Source organism: Protopterus annectens, chromosome 5.part0 (genome assembly GCF_019279795.1).
Source record: "Protopterus annectens isolate FY-2018-M chromosome 5.part0, PAN1.0, whole genome shotgun sequence".
In the NCBI taxonomy this organism is placed as follows: Eukaryota; Metazoa; Chordata; order Ceratodontiformes; family Protopteridae; genus Protopterus; species Protopterus annectens.
In genome coordinates, this window is record NC_056735.1 from 1,728,122,021 (window position 1) to 1,728,146,858 (window position 24,838).

Consider the following 24,838-nt stretch of genomic DNA (forward strand, 5'->3'; position numbering starts at 1 on the left):
CTTGTGTTTATTTTGGGTGCCTTTTTTTCTTAGGCTCTTGCATGTGTTGTGTGCTTAAGCCTAAGGTACTTTTGATTATTGGAGAGATTTCAAGTTTTGTCTCAACGTAATTTTGGTTATTGCATTATGGCCGATGAGGACAAACACCCAAAGTCTGGGTTTAAAGATTGTCCAGACTGCGGGCAGAAAATGTCCGTTACTGATAGCCATGGTGGTGCTGCGGTAGCGTTGTCACCTCACAGTAAGACGCTGTCCAGTTTTATTCTCAGCTAGAGCGTCTTCTGCGAGGAGACATGCGTGAATGGGCATACCTTCGTTGAAGGTTGTGAGTCAGGGCTGGTAACTCGGCACGTAAAAATCAACTACCAATCATTAGCGGACCGGAGTTCCACTGTGGCGACCCCTAACCTGGAAAAGCCGAAAGACACAAACTGATAGCCATGTTACTTGAGTTTACTGCTTAGGAGCTGTCCATTTACAGGAGTCTTGTAGTGTTTGTCACTCTTTTTCCTCGAGAGTTTTGCTAATGAGGAAAAGGAAGTTAGTAGACAGACTTGTTAAAACCACCCATTTCACTAAGCGTTGAGTGACCAGGATGTTGCTAGTAAGTCTTCCAAGTCCTCTAAATCTTCAGGGGACTGTAAGGATTCCATACAGTCTAAAAAATCTAAAAAGTTGGTGGATCTGGTGACATCGGCTCCACAGACCTCTGAGCCGACTGTCTTTTCTTTTCGGTGACAGGCCAGAGCTCTGGAGCTGGTATCCGAGAGGCCTCTATCTCCACTACTTCAGTCAGCAGCGTTTGTGCATTCTTCCAGGTCTTCTGTCAGCCTGTCGGATTTGGATATGGCTCGATTTGTGCCGAAGCTTTTACAGGCACCAGGACTTGCTAAATTGTCTGCTCCGACCGCAGCGGCTTTGGAGCCGAAGACCACTACCCCTGACTTGACTCCTCCTCCTCTGAGGTCTACCAGACCTTCGGAGCCAGAAGGAGCTGACCTGTTGATAGTAGAGCCTTTGGAGTCGAGACCTGCTCAGGTGTCCTTGGCTCCATCTACTCTGACGTCCTCGGCGCTGACTGAGGACACTAGGAGCCGCACTCTCCAATTGGGTCTGTGTGGATAGTCTGACTGACTTGTCTGTGCAGTCTCTTCCTCTCTGGGCTTGGGCTCGGATGAGCTCGGCTCCTACTACCGGCTTGGTGCCCATGGCCATGGCGCGGGAGGGGTTGGCAGTTCCTACAGGTCCATTGACTCGTTTACATCAGGACCATGGTGCCTTCAAAGCCATGAGGAGAGCATTTTCCCCCAAGTCATCAACTACAGGCCTTGCTTCCTTGTCCCCCAAAGCGCCTGTGTCTGCTTCTGCTTCCATTGTCCAGGCTAGGCGTAGAGACCCAATGCCTCAGGTAGCCTCACAGGTTGCCCCCTGCTCTTCTGAGACCTCCCCAGAGGCTCCCACTGAGGAGGTCCCCAGGAAAAGATTGTGCAAGATGAGATGCTTGGACTTCCCCCACAGGAGTCTCTAACATCTGACACTGACTTGGATGAGTCAGAAAGAGTCCTTGCAGTCCCCCTCTGAGGATATCTCCTTCGCTGAGATACTCAAGATCCTTAGGCAGAGGGGTGATTGGCAGTCCAAAAGCCATACTGAGGATGAGTCTGTTCTCCTGAAGGCTTTCAGGTCTCAACCCTCCACCTCTTTGGGTGTCTCTGCCCTTCAGTGAGCTCATGCTGTTGGTCTCTCGGAGGGAGTGGGAGTCACCGGAGTCATTTTCACCAGGTTGAAAAGAGATCTTAAGGAGTTGAGAAATGCTTTTCAGGGTACTGTAGCTGCATGCGCCTCTGACAAAGTTGCCGCCCAGCTTGCTACCCTAAATTCTATCATCAACTCATCCATGCATCTCATGTATGCAGCTGATGGAACGAGTAGGGCAGTGGGTACAGGAATTGCTCTCGGAAGACATTCTGGATGCGCTTGTGTTCCTTCGTGGAGCCCTTTAAGTCTTCTTAAACACCCCTTTTGATGGTTCATCTCTTTTTGAGCCTAAAGTGAAGGAAACTTTGACCAGGTGTGAACAGGAGCGAAAGACTATCTGCCATCGGAGTCGGTTTTTCCAACCCTACTCAGCCTTACCTCAAAGGCCAAAGAGGAGGAAAGATGCAGTTACAAAAAGCCCAAAGAGCCTTTCAAGACACACGTGGTGACCCCCCCCCCCCACTAGGGGCAGAGGAGAGGGTAATAATGGAAGATATCACCTTTACGGCAGAGGGGGTCCACAACATCAGGGTGACAGAGATCACTTCTCTGGTTAATCCTACCATCACTCCTGAAAGGAGGCCCGACTGTCCTGCTCTGGAGACAGCCGGGGTCGCTTATCTTTGTATCCAGATGCCTGGCAAGAAATAACAAAAGATAGCCGGGTACAGAGTATTATTTCCAGAGGGTACTTCATACCTTTCACTGCCACCCCGCCCATGGCCACAAGGAGAATCCTAGACATTCCACCCAGTTACAGGAAACAAGCAACTGTAGATGTCCACAAGTTGCTAGAAAAAAAGCCATCTAGCCAGTCCTAGCAGACCAAGCGGAATTCAGAACTTACTCAAGGTTATTTTTGGTTCCAAAGAAAACAGGAGACCCATTTTGGACCTCAGCAGACTCAACCAATTTGTGAAGAAAGAGAAGTTCCGGATGGTCATGCTACAGTCTATACTTCCCTTTTTAGAGAAAAACAATTGGATGTGCTCTTTAGATCCCAAGGATGCGTACTACCACATAAAAATGGCCCGGCCATCCAGAGATTACCTGCGTTTCCTGCTGGGAGCCAATCATTATCAATTTTGAGCCCTGCCCTTTGGTCACACTACAGCCCCCAGGGTGTTCACCAAATGCATGGCAGTGGTCACGGCTCACCTGAGGCATCTAGGATTCCAGGTGTTTCTGTACCGAGACGATTGGCTCCTTGCCGCCACCACCAAGCATCAACTGTTTCAGGCAAGGGAATACACTCTGACACTCTGCAATCACTTGGGCATTACAGTCAACTCAGAAAAGTCTGCTTTGTCGCCATCAGAGCATACCGTTTTTATAGGGGCAGAGTTAGACACCTCAACCACCACTCTAAAATTACCAATAGAGAGAGTCTTTCTTCATCAGCATGTCAGCACATTGATATCGAAAGACAGAGCACCAGCTGCAGATGTTTTAAAAGTATTGGGTTTGATTTGCAGCGATCTTGGCCTCACCATTAGAAAGGATGCACATGCAGTTTCTGCAATGGCTGTTGTTCACACAGTGGTCTTATCAGGAACTTCCAATGAATTACACGATTTTAATTACGAACTCTTGCAAGAAAGATCTCTGGTGGTGGTTGTCGTCTCTTCATGTAACCATAGGACACCCCTTTGTACTACCCCCTCCAATAGCCACTGTGATCACGGATGCTTCCCTGATAGGGTGGGGGGGCCATCTTCAGGGAAAGACTGCCCAAGGCACATGGACGGATCAAGAGTCACATTTGCATATCTATGTCCTGGAGAGGAGAGCAGTACTTCTGTCGTTGCAGTACTTCCAGGACTCTCTTCCCCTAGGAACGATTGCAATTCAGACATACAGTATGTCCGTAATCGGGTACTTAAACAAGCAGGGGGGAACAAAGTCTTACCCCCTTTGCCAAGAAACCCTCAGAGGTTGGCAGTGGGCGGTTTCCTCCCAGTGCTTTCTGTTGGCAATGCACATCCGGGGGAGATCCAATGTGATAGCAGACAAGCTGAGCAGTGCAATCTTGTTGCCACACGAGTGGTCCCCCAAGAAAGAGATTGCAGACAGGATTTTCCACAAACTGGGCCAGCCTTGCTGTGATCTTTTTGCCAGCCACATCAACACAAAATGCAGAAACTACTTTGCCCTGATCCCTCCTCCGGGAGAAACCCCGAGAGATGCACTCATACACGATTGGCCACCAGGTGGTCTCTATGCATTTCCTCCCATCCCATTGATACCCAGACTTTTACAGATAGCAAAATCTCTGGGAAGGACTATCATTCTTATAGCCCCTCATTGGCCTCTGCAGATTTGGTTCCCATTTCTTCATCATCATCTGTTGGAGGATCTATGGACTCTGGGGTCTATATTAGATCACCGAATGCTTAAAAAAGCGAACGGTGATTAATCGACCCTATGTAAGCGGAAGCTTACTATTTCAAACTGTCAGAATAGTGGTTTTTTTTCCTAGGGAAAAAAATAGTTGTTCCACCAAAAAAAAAAACAAAAAACACTTTGCACATTATATTAAGTGGAGGGCTTTGCCTCCCACACCCTCCCTACTTAAACATGCCAGCTCTGAGACCGCACTACAGTGCCGAAAATGGCAAAGTAACGAAGCGGCCAAGCAATTTCTTTCCCAGGGAAAGAATTCACTCAAAAGCCACTTTGATATTTTGCCGTTCCAAGCTTTTCAGTTCGACCAAGACACATTCTTTCAAATGCGTCTTTGGTCTTCTAATAGGGAACCTGGATTCTGGACCCAGTTCCGGACCTTCTGACACATTCGTCGGGAGACCGCCATCCTTCCTTGCAGTCACTGAAGCTGACAGCTTGGCTGCTCCAGTTCCCCTCATAGCCAGGCTTCATAATTTTTCCAATGAGACAAAACAGATCCTCTTGTCTTCAAATAATCCGTCTACTAGAAGATTATATCTTAGTAAGTTGAAGAGATTTTCCATTTGGGCTTCTAAGCAGAACATTGATCCTTACCAAGCCCCCTTGACATCCATGTTAGAGTTCTTGACTATGACTTTTAATAAAGGAGCGGCAGCCACAACAGTTCAGGTTCAGTTGGCTGCCATATCTAGCTTTCATCTCAGAACTGATGGGCTAATCATAATGTCCCACAAGTTATCCAAGGCATTTCTCAAGGGAACATTTCATATGAGACCTCCAGTGAAAACTTTTTATTCTCCTTGGAATCTAAATTTTATGCTGTCTCATATAATTCTCCCCCTGTTTGAACCAGCATCATCTTGTGATCTCAAATATTTGTCATGGAAAACCATATTTTTGGTAGCTATTATGTCTGCCCGCAGAGTGTCAGAACTTCAAGCTTTATCTATCAGCTCTCCTTATTTTATCTTCCATGCTGATAGAGTATCTCTTAGGACTGACCCCTCTTTTTTGCCCAAAGTTTGTTCAGAATCCAATATCAACCAAGTCATTGAGTTACCAGTTTTCTTCCCAAATCATTGCAATAAATTGGAGTATATGCTCCGCAAACTTGATGTTCACAGACAGCTCAGATTTTATTTGGGTAGAACAAAAGATTTCAGGAAATCAGACCAGCTATTTGTTTAATTCTCTGAAGCCAGAAAAGGTAAGCCAGTGGCTAAAACAATGCTTTCTAAATGGCTGTCTGATTGTATTTACCTATGTTTATTCAGCTGCTAATATGCCTTTACAACACAAGATTAAACCTCACTCAACCAAAGCAGTTTCTACATCTTCTGTGTTCCATGCCAAATTGCCCCTTGATAACATTTGTGCTGCAGCTACTTGGTCTAAACCTCATACTTTTATCACTCATTACAAAGTCGATAAGGCCTCCAGGGACAAGGCTTCCTTTGGATCTACAGTTCTGAAGAATGTACTCTCGTGAGCCACCCAATATTGATGGTGCTGGGGACACTACCCATCAGTAAAGAAGGCGAGATTGAACAACTTCACATTAAGAAGTTATGTACTCACCATAACGTTCCATGTGAGTTCATCTTGCCTTCATTCTTACGTCCCTCCCTCCTTCCCCCTCCTGGCTGATAGTTGACCTAGAGGTTGGTCTCATCCTGGTTGCTCAATTCTTCTTCCTCTCTTTGGGAGGATAGCTCAGGTATATGGTTATAGTACACGCAGCAAACAAGATCTGAGGTATTTCTCACTGCATCATGGGATAAGGGGCTTTGCCTCGAGCTACTGGTAAATGGCCGTACCCGAATTGATAACTCAGCTCCGAACCCATCAGTAAAGAATGTAGGCGAGATGAACAACTCACATGGAATGTTATGGTGAGTACATAACTTCATATTTCTTAGATGTTAGCATAATGAAGGATGATTTAGGAAGAATAAACACTAAGGGCATTATCATGGAACTCATTAACAAAGACCTTGGAAACCTCCAAACACTTGACCCGACCCAGTTCGGCTTTAAGGGCAGATCATGCCTACTAAACCTGGTTGACTTCTTCGAGACAGTCACCAAGGCCATAGACGAGGGAAAGATGGTTCACACAGCCTACCTTGATCTCGCCAAGGCGTTCAACACCATTCCTTACTCGGGTATTATAGAAAAACTCACCAGCCTGAACATAAACCCCTACGTCACAAGATTTGCCAACTGGCTTACAGACAACTCACATGGTAAGAATAGCAGGCTCCAGGTCCGACTCTAAACCAGTCACAAGTGGTGTCCCACAAGGCTCTGTTCTGGGACCCCAACTGTTTGGCATATATTTCTCAGAAATACAGGCAAACATAGGAGGACTATGGCTAACCAAGTTCACCGATGACTGCAAACTGGGAGCCATAATTGACACTCCGGCTGAGACGGACATCCTTCAAAAAGGCCTTACTGAGACAGACACCTGGAGTCAAAGTCATATCCTCAAGCTAAATGCCAAAAAATGCATAGTCATCCCGTTTGGGGAAAACAAAGCACCCACGAATTACCACATAGGCGGCAGCCCCCTTAATACAGAAGAGGTAATAAGAGATCTGGGGACCCAGGTAGATGGTAATCTCTCCTTTGACAATCATATTGCCAAAGTAATTAGGAAATCCTTCTATGTGGCCCATCTAATTACTAAGGGGTTCGCATCTAGAAATAACGAGGGTATAGTGCCCCTCTACTCGTCACTCATCAGACCCATCATAGAGTACAATGCCCCATTTGAGATGTACCTCACAAAATACTTCCAACAGCTGGAAAGACCACAAAAGCACCTCACCAAGAGGATTACTGGCCTCAAACATATGTCCTATGCAGCCCGACTGAAAAAACTCTAGCTGTACTCAGTGGCTTATCGCTTACTCAGAGGTGATCTCTGCCTGATTTACAAAGCCATCTCTAACTCAGAATTGATGGACATGCTCCACCTAAAGAAATCCAAGTCACTGCGAGCCACGCGCTGTAGTGAGCTAAACCTCACCACAACAATAAATAAAACATGCTGGAGGGATAGATTCCTGTCACAGAGACTCCGCCAGGCTTTGGAACAAAATTCCTAACTACATTAGGCAGAGCCCCTCACTAACACTCTTCAAGAGAAGCCTTGACGAGTGGATGGGTAACAGAAAATACACCCCTGGGATCACTTCATTGGCTCTGCTTGACAGAGGCTCAGTTAATTAATCAATGGGGCAGCAAAAGCTGACACACTCCGGTTAGGCTTAAAAATGCCCTCGGGCAGATAGCCTAGTACCTACCTATGAACTAAAAGATGTGAGAGTGTTCAATCTCGCTGTTTGTTCTTACACATGGGTTCGGAGCCGATCCTCGGCTCCGTGTCGGCCGCTTGCAAGCTCTGCATCGAGAAGAAGCTCGAGACAACCTAATACCCACAATCCCCCTCTGCCTTTACCTCAGATCTAGTTTGCCGCTGCAGCATTCGCATCACTGGGTCGAGCTCGAACAACTAAAGCTAAGATTAAGATTTTTTTCTTGTTATTTCAGATAAATTTCTTCTATAAACTTTGTTTAGTGACCAAGTGTGTGTGTGTGGTACGGTTGAGGAATTCTCGGTTCCGTTTAAGTTTAATTTTAAACTTATTAGAGTTTCCCTCGGGGCGTACCACCCCTTTCTGAATTGACAACTGGATAGACATTTTTTCTTTACCTGGATTTGACAATTTCACCGGATTTGACTTACTACCTGGACTTGACTTCTCACCTTTTTTCCACATTGAGTTTAAGATGTCTGAGAAGACTAAATCTGGATTTAGGCGTTGCCAATGTGGGCAAAAAATGTCAGTGACTGACAATCATAGTTCCTGCGTCTACTGTCTTGGCCCTCTCCATCTGCAAGAAGACTGCTCTATTTGTCATTCTTTCAGTGGGAGGGTCATGACAGATAGGCGCAGGAAACTCATGGATAGGGGTTTATTGAAACCTTCCTTCCAAGAGGCTCTGGATGCTTCAGACCAGGCATCCAAATCCTCGAAGGAATCGAAGACGTCGGAGCCCAAGTCATCGGCTCCGAGCTCTTCGGTTAAGGTTCTATCACCGGTTCCACAGACCTCGGGGCCGAGTGTTCAACTGTTATCAGTGTCCGAGCCTCGAGTCTTGGAACCGGTGACGGAGCTCCCTCCCGACACTGTTGAGGTCGGCTCCGTCTTCGATTCCTTCGACCCGTTCTTCCAGGCCCCTCTCCGACACCGATGTTGACCGCGTGGTGCAGAAATTACTGGAGAATACGGCCTTATCCCAACTCATCTCGGTTTCCACCCAATTGGTGTCGAGACTTGAAGGCCTTCCATTATCTCCATCTGTTCCTCCTCTGAGACCTGTCCAGTCTTTGGAGCTGGAAGAGGCAGATCTACTGATTGTGGAGCCCTCGGTGCCAGAACCGTCCTTTTCTCGGTTGGCTCCGTTCACCTAGACTCCGTCGGATCCGGTACCGGAGTCTCGGAGCCGAAGATCCATCCTTGGGTCCGGGACCGAGAGTCGAACCGATGTTTCGGTTCCGACTCTCCCTCTCGGGGCCTCGGCTCGGATCGACTCTGTTCCATCCTCGGGGTCGATGCCTTCGGTGCCTGTTTCGGGGATTCTCCCCATTTCTTCAGAACCGGGAGATACCTCGACTCGGGACCCGGGAGCCTTCGATCTCATGAGGAAGGTGTTGTCTACCCAGACAACCACATCAGTAGAAGCAGCCCCTCCTCCCCATAAAGGACCGTTATCCTCCTCTGCACCAACGGCCACATCCAAGCGTCGAGCACCGGTGTCTCAGCCACCCCTGGAGGGTGCCCCCTCTTCCTCGGAGGCTTCTTCGGATGCTCCCCCCGAAGAAGTCCCTAGGAAAAGATTGTGTAAGAGGAGACACTTAGATTCTCCACAAGAATCATTGACATTGGACACTGACTTGGATGAGTCAGAAGGGTCCCCAAAGTCACCATCAGAGGATGTCTCTTTTGCTGACATCTTGGAGATCTTAAAACAGAGAGGTGATTGGCAGTCCCTTCCCCCTTCTGAGGATGAGTCAGTCTTGCTGAAGGCATTTGGTGCTCGTCCTTCCTCCTCCTGGGTCACTCCGCCCTTCGATGACTTAATGGAGCTGATTGCTCGAAGGGCGTGGGAGACACCTGACACGGTGGAACCAGTCCCTAGAAAGCCTAATAAGTATATTACCACATACTACCACCCGGCGTCAACTGATACAGGCCAGGGATTACACTCTACAACTTTGTGTTCACCTCGGAATTTCCGTAAATTTCGAAAAATCTTTACTACAGCCATCACAGCATATCTTATTCATAGGAGCGGAATTAGATACGCATCATTTAATTCTAAGGCTCCCTCCAGAAAGGATAACCTCACTACAAAGTCAAATATCTCTCCTTCTGTCATCCAGGAAATCCCCAGTAAAACTGGTTCTGAAGGTTTTGGGTCTCATGGCAGCTTCTCTCATTGCGATACCATTGGGAAGACTGCACATGAGAGTTCTACAATGGCTACTGTTTGCACAATGGTCGTTCCAACAACTACCTCTGACACACGGAATTCTGATTACAAACACATGCAAATCACATCTAGCCTGGTGGCTTCAGACTTGCAACCTTTCCAGCGGAAGACCATTTGTGCTACCCACGCCGACAGCTACGGTGACCACGGACGCTTCCCTGATAGGGTGGGGGGGCATCTTTCAGGGACAGACAGTCCAAGGCGAATGGACCAATTTAGAGTACAATCTGCACATCAATGTTCTAGAGTTGAGGGCAGTGTTTCTAGCGTTGCAACACTTTGCTCCCCTTCTTCCTCTAGGGACTATTGCAGTTCAGACAGACAACATGTCTGTAGTCTGGTACATAAACAAGCAAGGGGGTACCAGGTCTTATCAGCTATGCAGGGAGGCCATGAGAATTTGGCAATGGGCGGAGTCCACGGGTCGCTTTCTGATCGCAACGCACATCCCGGGGTCATCCAACGTCATAGCCGACAGGCTGAGCAGAGCAATCCTGTTGCCTCACGAGTGGTCCCTCAGTCAGTTGCGAAGAAGATTTTTCGCAAGTGGGGCCAGCCTTCCTGCGATCTTTTTGCATCTCCAATGAACGCCAAATGCAGGAGCTACTTTGTCCTATTACCCCCTCCAGGGGAAGTCCCCAGGGACGCGCTGGTACACTATTGGCCCCCGGGTCTCCTGTACGCTTTTCCTCCCTTTCCCCTGATTGCAAAGTTTCTGGAGAAAGCCAACAACCTACAAAGGACTATAATCCTCATTGCCCCATTCTGGCCTCGTCAAATTTGGTTCCCCTTTCTTTTGCAACACCGCATTCGGGGACCTTGGATCCTGGACCCAGAGCCAGATCTACTGACTCACTCGTCAGGGGTTCCTCACCCCTCACTCGAATCACTCCATCTAGCAGCTTGGCTGCTCCGCTTCCCTTTTTAGACAGGTCTGATTCTCTTACACCGGCAGTTCAGAATATACTAGTGGCTTCTCATAAAGCTTCTACTACAAAGACCTACACTAGTAAATGGAAACGTTTTGTCTTCTGGGCAAACTCACATCATTTGGACCCTGTTATAGCTCCGTTAAACAAGATCTTGGAGTTTTTAACAGAATTGTTCCATCAAGGAGCTTCTCCTGCCACTTTAAGAGTGCAATTGGCTGCCATTTCCAACTTTCATGTGGAAGAATGTGGGGCACCTATTATGGCTCACAGACTTTGTAAGGCCTTTTTAAAAGGATCTTTCCATATTAGACCACCAGTTAGAGCCCCTACATCACCTTGGAATCTGAACCTTTTACTATCTAAATTGATGTTGCCCCCTTTTGAACCAGCCTCCTCTTGCCCATTGAAGTATTTATCATGGAAGACTCTCTTCTTGGTAGCCATTACATCTGCTAGGCGTGTGTCTGAGCTTCAGGCTCTTTCTATTAAACACCCTTATTTGATCTTTCACTCTGACAGAGTGTCTCTTCGCACTAATCCTTCCTTTCTCCCCAAAGTTTGCTCTACCAATAACATTAATCAGTCCATTGAATTACCTACCTTTTTCAAGAATCACTCTAATAAGTTAGAGTATATGTTACACAAATTGGATGTCCATAGACAACTCAGGTTTTATTTGCATAGAACAAAGGATCACAGGAAATCTGATCAACTTTTTGTAGCCTTTGCTGACAGCAGGAAAGGTGTAGCGGTTACTAAACGAACTCTTTCCAAATGGCTAACTGATTGTATTATATACGTTTATGATTCTTCAAATCAAACTTTATCTGTCAAACCTGAAGGACATTCTACAAGATCAGTGTCTACATCCCTGGCTCATGCAGCTCGCCTACCATTAGACACTATTTGTGCAGCTGCTACTTGGGCTAAACCACATACATTCATCTCTCATTACAAAGTGGACAGGGTTTCTAGGGACAGGGCAACCTTTGGTTCCACTGTGCTCAAGAACGTTCTCCCGTGAGTTCCTCAGGAACCTGGAGCTAGGGACGCTACCCATGTGTAAGAACAAATGGCGAGATTGAACACTCTCACATATAGAAGTTATGTCCTTACCATAACGTTCCATGTGGAGTGTTCATCTCGCCTTTGTTCTTACATTCCCACCCTCCCACCCTCAGGAAGAACGTTCAATTTGGTGCCTGGTCTGGAGTATTCTCCTTCTGCATTCGCAGTGGTTGTATATGTATGATGTACATGTGTGTGTATATATATATATATATATATATATATATATATATATGTATGTATATATATATATATATATATATATATGTATGTATATATATATATATATATATATATATATATATATATATAGATGATTTCTTGCTTTATGTAATTTTTGGCATGAGTGTGCTCTCTCTGACTGCTGGTTTGCTTGCAAACTAGATCTGAGGTAAAGGCAGAGGGGGATTGTGGGTATTAGGTTGTCTCGAGCTTCTTCTCGATGCAGAGCTTGCAAGCGGCCAACACGGAGCCGAGGATCGGCTCCGAACCCATGTGTAAGAACAAAGGCGAGATGAACACTCCACATGGAACGTTATGGTAAGGACATAACTTCTATTTATAGGAAGCCATGCTGTGGAAATTCATTTTTAAATAGACATTGTATGCATCCCGTCCCATATTTTTAAGAACATTATGAAAATTCAAGGACTATGTGCATCCAGGCTGAATTCAAGAAGTGAAGGTTTTAGTACTGAAATGGATCTTTTAAAAGATACATTTCTGTCTCGTGGATATGATGTTAGTGAAGTAGAAGCAATGTTGGATGGGGGTACACAGAGAGCGAAAGAGGGAAAACCTTATTTTTCGGCAGGTCCATGGGGGCAATGTTGGATGGGGGTACACAGAGAGCGAAAGAGGGAAAACCTTATTTTTCGGCAGGTCCATGGGGCAATGAAATCTCGCATATGGATAAATCGGTTGTGAAAGTACCAGTGGTTTACTCAAGCAATATTACTAGAGTGAAGAGTGTTTTAATAAAGCATTGGAATATTTTGACTAACCCTGAAATTAAATCAATAGTGTGCAATAAACCGACTTTTGTTTTTAAGAATCAAAAGTCATTAAAGAGGAGATTGTTATCCTAGAGCCTTAGATTCACAGATGGTATCAAAGGATGTGTGTGGAACTCATCCATGTAAGAAATGCAAGTATTGCGAGTTTATAGATAACTCAAACATGTGTTTTCATCCTGACACAGGAAGGGTGCTAACTTTGAGTAACAGCCATTTGTAATACTAGCCATGTAGTTTATTTAGCCAACTGTGTAGTTTGCCCAGCCTTCTACATAGGTAAGACAGATAGAAGGTTTCAAGACATAATAAGAGAACATATTTACAACATTAATAATGGGATTATTACCAATGCTCTGGCAAAACATGTTGTACAAAAGGGTACAGGCCATAGCTTTTACTGTTTTTAGCTACAGACACTATAACACCTAGTGTAAGAGGAGGGGCTGTAAGGAATATAACTGAAACGAGTGAGATGAGATGGATCATTATAATGAGGACAAACAAGGGTAGTTGACTGAATGATAGCATATCTATTAAACCTGTACTAAAATCAAGATCCAGGAGGAAAAGATAAATACTGAGACTGTCTACTATAAATATATTTTACATATATATAACTTTATCTTATTTATACATGTGGATGTTATATTTGGATTTTATTCACAATTTTTTGTTCTGTTTTATGTATGAATTTCTTAGTACTGTAGCACTTACTGTCATGTGATGATATAACATTTTTGATTGGTTGTTGTGTGCTTTTAAAAAGGGGAAAGGTTGAAGTGTATTTTTTGTCTGATGAAGCAATAGTGATTACTGCGAAAGCGCTCACAATAAACTTGGATTACTTGAACATTTTGAACTGTTGTGCTAAATAGCTACGTATGCTTAAAGCCGTTGCTGTGGTTTGGTTCACATTCCTACTTTTTGCTACAGTATTTGGAAATGAACTTGATCATAGAGAAAAGGAGGAAAGGGAGGATTTAGTATTAAGAATTAGGAAAGAAAGTTTTATGATATTTATGATAGGCAGAAGGAAGAAAAGTGAGAGGTAGAGGCAAAGTGGAGACTTTTCCTGAACTAAAGTAAATTGGAAAGCTGTAGTTAGACCTAGCAGTTCGTAGAAATAAGGCTATTATGGTGGACATGCATGTTAAAGACCACTTCGTGATAGCTTTGCTTGCAGTTAAGAAGTGGGTGTATCAAGTTGACTCTCAATGCCGAAAGCTGAGAATATTCTGTTATGAAAATGTATTTAAGAAATCACCTATTAAAGTAGTAGATTAAATTGAGAGTAAAATGTGTGGGTCATATTTTCTGTTTTGTGCTTTGAATGTGACAAGTGGTGGAGAGAGCAAACTAGATACTCTCAATACAAGCAACTTGAGAGGGGTGGATGAAGAGGTATTGGAATGCAGTTGTGACATCTAGGCTAGTCAGTGCCACACTCTGTTACATTACTGCAAAATTAATGAAGTGCTGGATAAAAGTAGGTGGGCAAGATATGCAGGGGCTGCTGGACTCTGCATGACTAGTGCAGTAAAAGAGCAGAGTGTATATGTGTATGAGATGTACGTGTGTGTGTGTGTGTGTGTGTGTGTGTGTATACGCGCACACACACGTACATATATGCATACATACATGAAGGAAGTCTACTCACAAAAGTCCATTCAAGTATTTGTATACATGGTAAGAAGAGGCGCTACTTGGTTACCCAGTTGAAGCTACAGTCCTTTTTTGGGAGGGTCTTTCACCCAGTAGTCGTGCTTCCCCGTCTTACCAGTGATCTAATTATTGGGAGAGAATTTGCATTTTAAAGGACCTTTGGAAACCAAAAGTGCTAGTGATTCCATTTCAGTCCCAGTTGCAAAAACAAAATAGTCTACCATATTGGTAAGCACACTCAACCTCCATGGAGAATTGTACTGGTTTGTTGGATGCGTGGGTTTCTTTTGAAACAATTCTCCACAAGCACACTTGCCAGCCAAAAGATCTATAGAGACTGGTTTGTTTACCCTTGGACACTAGTCATAAGCAATAGCTTACACTGATATGACTAACATATAGCAATTCCACCACACTGTTGCATTTTTTGCTGTTCTATAACTATTTTTGAAAAAAGATAAGCATAGAACAGTTGAACTAACATTGTATAAGTAGCTAATTTTTCATATGTAGTTTTTGCTGTGTGTGTCTGTGTCTGTATCAGTCTCTGATTATGCTTATATCAGTGATTATGATGTTTTTACACTCATCCTAGAATGAGTCTGTGAACATTCATTTGTCCGTGACTGTACGTACACTCAGGCTAGAGTGAGTCACTGGGCGTGCGTATGTCAGTGAGTGTGATGTACAGACATTCTGCGTAGAGCGAGAGGAACTGAATGCGTACCTTTCTACGAGTCTGATCTGATACTGTGTACCCTCAGGCTAGATTGAATCACTGATTGTGCTCCTCTGAGAGACTGTAGTATGCACATGGTCAACTTATGCTTTGCTCTTTCTGATTTCTGTCTATGAAATTTTGAGTTTAATTTTCTTGGGATATGGTTTATTAAAAATGATATGCTTGTCTTAGTTTTCTGTACTTAAAACAGGGGTTTTCAATTAAAATTATTTTATACTTTCAAAACTTGCCTCACGGCGGATAATGGAGACAAGTTCAGACTTGAAAGGTCTGACTTAATTTTTCCTGTCCTGTAAATGTTTGGTGCCTGGTCAGGATATGCATTTTCATATTTTATATTCCTAAAAATGCATTCCTCAGTCCGGTGGTATGATTAAAAAATGTCCTGCTTTCATCATATAGTTATTTGTGTCATGTCAGAGGCCTAAAGTACAACAGGCTTCAGCATCTTCTCTTTCTTTTCTCTGCAGATTAGAGAAATGATGTATGCAGTATGCACGCCTGGTCAGAAAACACCTGAAAATGGAATTCTATCAAAATGTGAATGAATTTTTTTCACTCCTGTAATTTATGTAGAGGCAACCAAAATTTCTATGTACAAGACGGCATAATGCAGGCAGAAGTATTTACACAACAGGGTTTCTACAACTTAATCAGCTACTGCTTCTCACCTGTCCAACATTCTCTGCGTAGTTCTGCTAAAAACTTTATATTTCTTGGGTTAGATTAGTTTACTGTTGGAGTTCTGCCCAAGGAAAACTAATCATGATGTAACAGTAACAGACTTTGACAAGTCCATGTAACCACATTCTCTGGAAATACTTGCAGTGCTAAAGAGCACAGTAACTTCTTTTTAATTTTAAGATGCAGTTAGCTGCCACTTAAACAAGAGGGGTGGTATATAAAATGAAGGTATTAATAAATTATGCACAGAACATTGTGTTAATGAGTGTGAGGTAGGATCTGAATGAGAAGTGGCGATTAATCATGATGTTTGTATTACAATTGTAAAAAAATACATTTTCTACATTTTGCTATGAATATTGTGATGCAAGAGCTGTGACATGTATTACTTAACTTTGATCAGTTATGTAAGGTTATGTAATTCTGACCTATATATTTGCTTAGGTGTTGAATACTGTCAGAATAGGTGCTATATACTTACCACTTCACTAATGTAGGTTATTCTCAGTCCAAACCCACATCTTTTTGTTTTACTAATATTTTGTACCTTACATACATAATAGCACATTTGTGCGAAATATAGGACACCAGATGAGACAGTTTGTGTATTACTTAATGTTACAGTAACCTGAATGTTCAGTTTAAGGATGTGAAAAGAGAAAGAAATCACTGATTATAGCTATTTTATATCTGTTAATGAGAAGTGTGTGCATATATGTTTGTCAGAGGGGTATATTAATATGAACTTTATTGAACCTGTTTTATTTACTGGTTTTTTTTTTTTTTTTTTTTTTTTTTTAGCTGTAAGTAAAGCACGGATTGTGGCTGTCCCTAAGTTTACCTTGGTACGTGTAGTGGGTAATGAAGCCATCATACCCTGTACTGTCAGTGACTATGATCCACAGGTGGAACAGGACTTTGAGTGGAATTTCTCTCAAGGCACTCAAAATATCGACATCATCTCAACACTGGAACCTCGTTACCCAGACTCAAAGTATAAAAACAGAGTAGTAGCTGGAGATATCATGATAAAACGAATCAATGACAGTGCTGCTAATCTGCATATTAAGAATTTACAACTGTCTGATGCTGGAACCTACATTTGTAAAACTCCTAGTACAGATTCTGCAGTGAAAGGAAATTATGACGACAGTGTGGGCATGAATGGTTTGTATAATCTTTTCTACCATTAACAGTGCAATGTTTTAAGTTATTAGTGGTTGTTTTTAACAGAACAAAGTGTTTTTATAATTTTTTTTTTGGAAGTATCTAACTGGTGGTGTGATGTAGTTGTGGGAAAAATCACTGTCATGCCTGTAACAGTGATTAGCTGAGTAAGAGAGGAGAGGAGAGAAGGTGGTACATGGGCTACCTGCTGTGCGTATAGACCAAAACAGACTGATTGGAGAAATAAATTCATTTAGAAGGGTGGGGATGTGATTTTTAATTGTCTGTTTCCTTAGTTACAGAGCATTAAAACCCTTATAAGGGTGGGAACAAAAGGTTTTGGATAAGTACACTCTGCAGCATGATTAGCAACTAAGGTGAATAAAAGGGCTTGGTTGGCTAAATGATCCATTGCTGCTGTTTGGATTCTGTGCTGCTTTAATCCCCATTGTGTGCTCTTTATGAAACCGAAACTGTGCATTAAAACACATCACATATAAAAATGACATGTTTGTGTTGCTTCAGTGTGTTCTTTGCCTGTGCCTGTTTGCAGAGGGTCTGTGCATTTGGTAACAATATTTAAACGGAGACCCTGATATCAAAAGGTTGTGTGAAGAGGTGGATGTTTGTGCTGCTGGCAGGGCAGCTGTTCTCTCTGTTCATCTAAAATGTATCCTACCATACACTGTAGAGGACCCTAGACACAGTCACCTATCACCCCTAGAAAGAGTTGTAGTTAGGTAAGTAAATGGCTGGATCTAAAAGGACATGACATCTTCGAGTTTTTGAAGGGAATTGACCAAAAAAAGGACAGCTTTGTCTTTGATGTTAATTTTGTATCTTATCATGGATCCCATCAGATTTTATAATCATTACTATCTCGTTTAGCGTTGTTGCCTCACAGTAAGACGCTGTCTGGTTCGATTCCCAGCTAGAGTATCTTCTACGTGGAGACATGCGTGAATGGGCGTACCTTTGTTGAAGGTTGTGCATCAGGGTTGGTAACTCGGCACGTAAAAATCCACTACCAATCATTAGCGGACCGGAGTTCCGCTGTAGTGACCCCTAACCGGGAAAAGCGAAAGACACAAACTATCTCGTTTCATTTAACTCTTGCTTTGGACTACTATCAGTTCTGGCTGGAGAAGGGTTGTCCCAGAAGGCCCAAGGAATTTTGTGCATTTCTCCTGGGGCAGTTTTGAAGTTTTTTGAAGATCATCAATTCGGAGAAATTTGTTTCCATCAGTAATAATTGTACTTACTGCTTTGCTTCCCACTCCCAACTTTTTTTCCACTGAGACTAAGGATGTAAATCTTTTTATTTTTAAAATTTTTATGGCACCAAATTGGAGTATGCTAAAGGTTCAAATGTTTTTATAATCAGAATAAAGCAAAATAGATTTGTGTTAGAGCAGTACAAGCTCTGCAAGTCTAAGATTTCCTGCAGGAATTTTAAATTTATATCCAGGGAAACTTTAAGCAACTGGTCATTTCCTGTCTCCATTGTTTTTTTTTTCCAAAAATTGTTTTATATTGAATTTTTCAAATGTACAGAAATAAACAAACATGGAACAAAAACAATGTACTAATACACTGGGTGCAGAATTATCAGTGAACAGTATCTATACACAAACATGGAGCATTAGTATTTACAGCTGTACAGAAGTGCCTTCAACTGTTATAACATCTATTTATCGAACGTACCCTATTGTGGTGAAATCTTGTCATTACATATCTGTATGTGTCTTGAAGATGCATCTTTGAGCATAAATGTCTGTGTCTTTATGATAATGCAGGTGGATTAAGCTAGCAGTATGTTAAATATCTGTTCCCATGTTTTTAGTTTCTTAACATTGTTATTTTTTGCATCAGTTACCCATTTATGAACTAGCGTGTGCTTGATTGCCATCTTTTTGAATTCGGCCTAGTTGATATTCAGCCTGTCCCCCCCCCATTTAGATGCTATGTATAGTTTCATTACTAGGAATAATGTGATATATATAGTCAGTTGACTATGGGATATTCCTGGGGGAGGGGGGAATATGTAGTACTGTGTATTCCCATGCAAGAGTTGCTTTTTCATAGCCTTGTTTTTGTAGTTGGATTTTTAATGAGTTCCATAGTTTAAGTACATGTTTGCCGCTCCAAAACATATGAGTTAGATGTGCTTCCTGTGATCTACAATATGGACAGTTTGGTGAATTAGAAGAGTTAAATTTGTGTAGTACTGAGGGCGTAAGATATGCATTGTTGATCATGAATTGTGAGTAAGCTAACTTTTTCAATGGTAATGCTTTGTGTTAAGGTGAAAGCTTGGTTTAATTGTTCAGTTATTGATGAGTTACTTTTTAACCAATCGTTAGAGATAAGTATATTGTCTTGGAATTTACTCTTGGATATTAATTTGTAAGTGTGGATATAATTTTTTTTCCTGGCTAGCATTGTGTTCTATAGAGTTTCACAATTTTTTTTATATCCACCTTGTTTAATTTAGTGTTTTGAAGGTATATGGAACATACTTCTCTAATTTGTCTCAAGATAATTGTGTGCGATTTTGGTAAATTAAGTTGAGATCTCAGGTCTGTAATTGTATTGTTTTGGTAAGGGTAGAGATCTCAGATTAACAAGTCTTTTAATAAAGGGTAGTTGTTGAGATTTATCATTGAGTTGTTAATTTTTAAGTTTGGGTTATTATGGATTGGTTGAAATATGTCCATTGCTGGCCCAAGGTCAAGGGAAATGAACAACTTTTGAAGTATGATAATGAAGTGTTTGAGAGTCAATGAATCTTATATGCTGTTATATCTTTTTTGGTTAGAAAAGGAAGAGCTCTAGGATTAATTTCTACAGATTTGATGCAACTATGATATATTTTCAACCAAATTGGAGACCATTTGTTGGTTGAAGGGGCATTTTCTGCTATATTTAGTCTTCTGGCTACCATTGATAATGGTATAGTATAGTATAAAATCTGGTGAATTTAAACCCCCTTTTAGTTTTGTTAGAGAGAGTATTTCGTATGATATTCTTGTTGTTTTAGACTCCCAAATGAACTTGGCCAGAAATGTGTGTGTGTTTGTTTAAAAAAAATATGTATTACCACTTGTGGGGTTGTAAATGCATAAATAACTCTGGAAAGAATATTCATTTTGATCAATGATACCTTGGATATTAATGGTATTTTGATATTGCTCCATCTGTTGCAGTCTAGGATTATCATGTTCCATTTATTCAGTATATTATTTTGATAAAAATGTATTTGTTTTCGAAAAACGTAATCCCGAGATATTTGGTTGAGTCTTTTAATTGTGTCTAAAAATGGGAATAACTATAATAGTTTGGGAGGACCTAAGAGGAAAATATATATTTTTTTAAATTTAAGTTTATAATTAGATATACTTGAGAAATATTCAATTGATTTTAATAATTTGGGTATGTCAGAGGTAGGGAAGGTGAAGTAAATGTGTAAATCATTGGCGAAAGCTGTGTAAAAGATTTTAGAGTCAGAGAGATGGTGGGTTATGATATATTTTCTGTTTAATGTACAGGTACAGCTGTTCAAGGTATAGATTGAATAAGAACGGGGATAAAGGGCATCCTTGTGTCGTCCCGTTTTTAATCCTTATTCTGTTTGATAAAGTTCTGTTTATATACAGGTTAGTATAAGGGTTTTCATACAGTATTTTAATTATTTGAATAAATTGGTTAGGGAACCCAAAGTAGGATAAGAGTTGAAGTAAAAAAGTGATGTTCACTCTATCAAAAGCTTTATGGGCGTCAGCCATCATTATATATATGGAAGTTTTCTTAATGTTTGCAAAGGTTATCATGGCTTCAAGAGTTAGTGTTATCACAGGTCTGTCTGAAAGTAAAACCTGATTGTTCAGGAGAAATGATGTTGGTTATAATGTTTTTTAGTCTGTTTGCTAGTATTGAAGTGAGAATCTTAGCATCTATATCAAGTAATGAAATTGGTCTGAAGCTACTAGGGTCTTTAGGATCTGATTGTTCTTTCAAAATAAAAATGTTTTTTGATGCATTAAAGTGCAATTCGTTTGTTTTGTGGTTTATAATGTAGTTTAGTACCTGTTGTAATATTTTAGGTTCATAGGTTGGTACTATGCTATCGGCACTAGGGCCTATACAAGCCTAGCCCTAACAATCCCCTGGCTATTTCTTCCCACAATATTTACTTCCCTGGACCCCTGTCTAGCAGAGCGACTGATGTGATCCCCAGAAAAGGGCCAAAGAGACGCTCTGCTTGACATGTATGGGCAGTCTATTCCAGGGTCTGGGGAGTCTCGGAGTCAGGAACCTATCCCGCCAGCATGTTTTGTTCATTGTGATGACAAGGTGTGGCTCTGAGGGATTGGGATTTCTTTAAGTGTAGCATGTCCAACAGATCTGGGTTTGACATGGCTTTGTATGTTAAGCGGAGATCGCCTCTGAGTAGACGATATGTGACAGAGTATAGCTGGAGTTTTTTTTAGATGGTCAGCATAGCACATCTGCTTTAGGCCTGTGATTTATTTAGTGAGGAATTTCTGTAGCCTTACCAGTTGAAGATGTCTTGACAGGTACATACCAAATGGGGCATTGTCTTCTATAATGGGTCTAATGAGGGATGAATACAGTGGGACAATGATCTCCTTTTTTCTGGTTGAAAAGTAGTTAGTGATGAGGTGTGCCACATAGAAGGATTTCCTGACAGTTGTGGCGATGTGGTTATCGTAGGAGAGACCACTGTCCACCTGTGTCCCTAAGTCTCATCACTTTTTCGGTGTTTGGTGTACTGCCACCTATGTGGTAATTCATGGGTACATGTTTTTTCCCAAAGGGGATAACTATACATTTCTTGGCATTGAGCTAGAGTCCATGGCTCTGGCACCAAGCATCTGTTCCTGTAAGGCCCTTTAGAATATCCACATAATTTGGGGATTCAATAATGGTGCCCAGTTTGCAGTCATCTGTGAACTTTGTTAGCCAGAGTCCCTTAGTGTTGGCCTGTACTTCAGAGAAGTGGATGCCAAGTAGCTGTGTATACCACCTTACTCTCATCCATGGCTCTGGAGACTGATTTGAAGAAGTCAGATTCAGGAGACAAGATCAGCCCTTCACAAACCCAAACTGGGTGGAGTCCTGTGTTTGAAGGTTGCCAATGTCTTTGTTTATAAGTTCAATTTATAATACTTTCCATGGCCTTGCAGATCAGGCTCGTCAGACTGATTGGGCAGTAGTTCCCAGGACCCAAGGTGGATCCCCCCTTGTGGAGTGGGATAAATGTAGATGTGTGCCACTCAGTGGGCATGAAGCCTGAGGTGAGGCTATGATTAAACATGACACTTGGATGAGGTGCCAGTTCATTTTGTAGTTAATGTAGGTACACAGCCCGGGATGTCATCTGGTCCCATGGATGCTGTATTCTTAGCTTTGGAGAGTGCAATTTATACCTATGTGGCCGGTATTACTGGAATTTGGCAATATTTTGGTATTGAGATGGGCCCTTTAGGAGGTGAGAGGGGTGGTGAAGTTGACATTGAATCGATCTGCCAGGATATTGGCTTATATCCTTGGGATCAGTAGATTTTATACCATTCTGTTGTAGCTCAGAGCAGATCTGAGCATTGCCATTTAGATTCCTGACATAGCTATAGAATGCCTTGCGGTTGTCTTTGGAATCTTTGGCAATTTTATTTTCATAACTAGCTTTGGAGGATTTTATGAGGGATCTCCTCTTCTTACTGAGGCCAGTAAGGGAGTTTTTTGCATCCTGAGATTCTCCTCTTTTCTGCAACAGTTTCTTCCTTTTATTGTAAAGTATTTTTTATGGCAGGGGGACCACCAGATTGGCTTCCTTTTTTTGGAGGAGAGCGTCTTTTTTTGGAGGAGAGAGTCTTGGTTCTATTTGGGATGGCACGATTCATACGAATGAATTTGCCCGTAGAGTGCCTTCGTGTAGGATTCAGCAGTCAAGCTTTCAGTTCCCGTCTGCAGGGGTGTCATGAAGTTTGTCACTTCTGACTTGAGTAGCATGAAGTTGGCTCTGGAGAAGTTTTTTACGGTGGTTTCCTTACCGGGGGGTGGGGGGGGGTGTTGATGTCAAGGGTGATTAGCTTATGGTCAGACCTGACCACGAGGGGGTTGACCATAGGTGTGAAGCATCGATTTCCCATGCTGTTAATGACCAGGTCTAGGATATTGGAGCCCCTGGTGGGACTATGGATTAGTTGAACCAGGGCATTGGAATTTATGAATTCCAAGAACCATAGGTACACTAGTAGTTTTCCCAGTTAATGGCAGGGTAGTTGAAATCACCCAGTATTAGGGTGTTTGGTTTTATCTTAATATTTTCCAGTATGTTTAGAAAGGTTGCTAAAAACAAAAAGCACCAAACAGGGAAGCGAGGCCTTTCCAAAGTTTAATGTAAGCAATTTATGTCGGGAAGACGGAACGAAAAATGAAAACCCATATTTACGAACATTATGACATTACAAAAGAAAAAATGACAAATGCTTTATATCGTCATATTAAAGACTTTCCTTATCACGGTTTTAAATTATTGAACAGATTAAACCCAATAGTAGGGGTAGTCCTTGGCAATTATGGCTGGAGAAAAAAAATGTATTGGATTCTCCGGCTGAAAGCAGTTGGGTGGCCCAGACTAAATGAACTTGCTTCTATTGGTTGTATTTTAAAGTTAAAGGCTTTGTATAGATAAAGGGTAGGGGTATAAATGCTTAAAAGTTTAAATAAACTTTTATGTGTTGTGGGGTATGTGTAGTTATTTATATATTCTTATGTTTATATATATTTTTATATGTATATAGGATTATATGTTTTTATATTACAATGGCTTTGCCTTTAAAGATTAATTGAATTAATGATGTCAGATCCTGTGGTCTTTTTACAAAATGTATCCTGACATTTGAATGTTTGTCTGAAGTCTTGACATTGGGCAAGATGAAAGCGCTTACATCAAACTTTGGAAAGGCCTCGCTTCCCTGCTTGGTGTTTTGTTTTTAAAAAGTTTGCGTCTTCAGTTTGTGGATGTTTAGAAAGGTGTAGACAGAATCTTGGGGCATGGTAGGGGATCTGTAGCAAGCTACAATTTGGATTGCAGTCTTACCTAGTGTTAGTTGCACCTGAAGAATTTCAGATGCGTTGTGTTGGGCAACTAGCCTGGTGGTGTGAATATCCTTGATGATTATGGACACTCCTCCACCTTTAGTGTTTTAGTTCTGGTATGGTGGCAGAAAAGTGTGGCAAGGGTTGTAGCCTGGTATTGCAGGGGTGCTCTCTGGCAACTAGTGGCATGAAGCACTTGTAAAATTCTGGTGTGAGGCCATCCAGACCTAGATCTTTATTTGTTTTTAGATTTTTAATTGTGTCAATGATTTCACTTATTGATATTGGGTTTATTAGGTTATTTTGTTGGTTAGTATCTAGTTGCGGGAAATCTATATCTTTAAGGAAAGCTTCTCTGTCCATTTCTGAAGATGATAAATTGTTCTCCATAAATCTGAGTATAAAGTTGTTCAGAGAGGCTTATTATTGCCTGGTTATTTATATATGATTTGTTTTGGTGATAAATGTCTGTTATAATGGGTGTGGATTTGTGTAGAGTAGTTAGTCTTGCTAAGGCCCTGGATGGCATTTGAATAGTCTCCGCGTATTCTTATTTCGCTAAATGATAAATTTCTTATCTCTTTCAGGTATAGTTCTTTTTGTGTTTTCCATATGAGGTCTTCAGTGTTTCCGTTAGGACCTGACATTAGTTCCAATTCTAATTGATTTTTTTTTTCTTTTAATACAGATTCTTCCTTGGAGAACAATTTTTT

At 41.9% G+C, this 24,838-nt stretch overlaps 1 protein-coding gene across 1 annotated transcript in view; it reads left to right on the top strand.

The window, feature by feature from the left end:
- Positions 1–24,838, top strand: part of LOC122801863 (prostaglandin F2 receptor negative regulator-like) — a 331,086-nt gene that overhangs the window by 91,091 nt on the left and 215,157 nt on the right. The window contains exon 2 of the mRNA XM_044071521.1: positions 16,635–17,000. Within this exon, the coding sequence (XP_043927456.1) occupies positions 16,635–17,000 (366 nt within the window). The remainder of the gene's footprint in view (positions 1–16,634; positions 17,001–24,838) is intronic.